At 28.6% G+C, this 1,520-nt stretch overlaps 1 protein-coding gene across 1 annotated transcript in view; it reads left to right on the plus strand.

Annotated features, from left to right (window-relative positions):
• LOC115233803 (mitochondrial 2-oxoglutarate/malate carrier protein-like) overlaps positions 1 to 1,440 on the plus strand; it is a 2,814-nt gene extending 1,374 nt beyond the window's left edge. The window contains exons 3-7 of the mRNA XM_029804393.1: positions 133 to 348; positions 456 to 586; positions 695 to 865; positions 971 to 1,070; positions 1,156 to 1,440. Coding sequence (XP_029660253.1) covers positions 133 to 348; positions 456 to 586; positions 695 to 865; positions 971 to 1,070; positions 1,156 to 1,357 — 820 coding nt within the window. The 3' untranslated portion in view covers positions 1,358 to 1,440. The remainder of the gene's footprint in view (positions 1 to 132; positions 349 to 455; positions 587 to 694; positions 866 to 970; positions 1,071 to 1,155) is intronic.
• Positions 1,441 to 1,520: the final 80 nt, after the last annotated feature.

A 1,520-nucleotide genomic window follows, 5' to 3' on the forward strand; every position in this document is an offset into this window, starting at 1 on the left:
AGTTTAAATATATATATATATATATCAGAAATTATTGTTCTAAAATTTTCTTTATTTAGAAATTAATAAATTTGAAATTTATGTATTTTTCTCGTAGATGGTTATTAAAAATTATAATATACTTAATTTCAGCATGGCAGCAACATGTTTTGTACAGCCATTGGATCTAATAAAAAATCGCATGCAATTAAGCGGTACAAAAACAACAACAATAAATGTTACATCATCAATCTTAAAAAATGAAGGTGTTTTAGCATTATACTCGGGTTTATCTGCTGGCTTAATGCGGCAGGCTACATATACTACCACTAGACTTGGTATATATACTTGGCTTATGGAACTTTCTTCGTAAGTTATCTTTGTATAATCTAGATATATCCTATAATAATTATAAGTGTATCAAAGAATTGTATTGAGAGGTAAATATGTTACGAAAATACATTTGACTTATTTAGAAAAGAAGCTCAACCAAGTTTCATTGTAAAAGCACTACTTGGTATGGTAGCTGGTTGTGTCGGAGCATTTGTAGGTACACCTGCCGAAGTAGCTTTAATTAGAATGACAGCAGATGGAAGACTGTCTATTGGTAAATTTTCATTCTTTTATATAATGCAATTATTATACATACTGTATATATATACACATATAGCTAAATTGTTATAGAATTTAAATATTTTTAATGTTTTAAATGCAGCTGAAAGACGCAATTACAAAAATGTGTTTGATGCGTTATTTCGTATAATTAAAGAGGAAGGTCTTTTTACATTATGGCGCGGTGCCATTCCTACTATGGGTCGCGCTATGGTTGTAAATGCAGCACAATTGGCATCGTATTCTCAGGCAAAACAAGCATTGTTAGATACAGGTATGCATTGTAGAAATATTAAATAAATGTTATGTACATATATATATAATTTAATGAAAGTTATCATTTATGCTTGTTTTAATCTGCTCTTTTTTTCTTAAATAGGATATTTTAAGGAAAATATTGTACTGCACTTTGCAAGCTCAATGATCTCTGGTTTAGTCACCACTGTTGCCTCCATGCCTGTAGATATAGCTAAAACAAGGTAAATTATTGATAATGAAATTATATTTAAAATTCAATTAATTGATATTCTCTTAATTCAAACTCTTGCATTATTTTTTTTTTAGAATTCAAAACATGAAAACAATAAATGGCAAGCCAGAGTTTACGGGCGCGATTGATGTTCTGACCAAAGTCGTAAGAAATGAAGGATTGTTTGCATTGTGGAAAGGATTCTTCCCATATTATGCACGTCTGGGACCTCACACAGTTTTGACATTCATTTTCCTAGAACAAATGACCGCTTCTTATAAAAACTACCTGACATAATTACAATTGTGTGCTTTTGAAAAGTTTTATTAATGAGTCAAAAAATTGATGACAATTTTTTTTTTTTTTTTTTTTTTTTTCCGTTTTTTTTGTTTTTTTTAGAGAAACATTATTTTTTTAATAAATATATTTTTGTAGTATATGTTTACTGTGAAAGATTATG

This window comes from Formica exsecta, unplaced genomic scaffold (assembly GCF_003651465.1).
Source record: "Formica exsecta isolate Colony F162 unplaced genomic scaffold, ASM365146v1 scaffold191, whole genome shotgun sequence".
NCBI lineage: Eukaryota > Metazoa > Arthropoda > Insecta > Hymenoptera > Formicidae > Formica > Formica exsecta.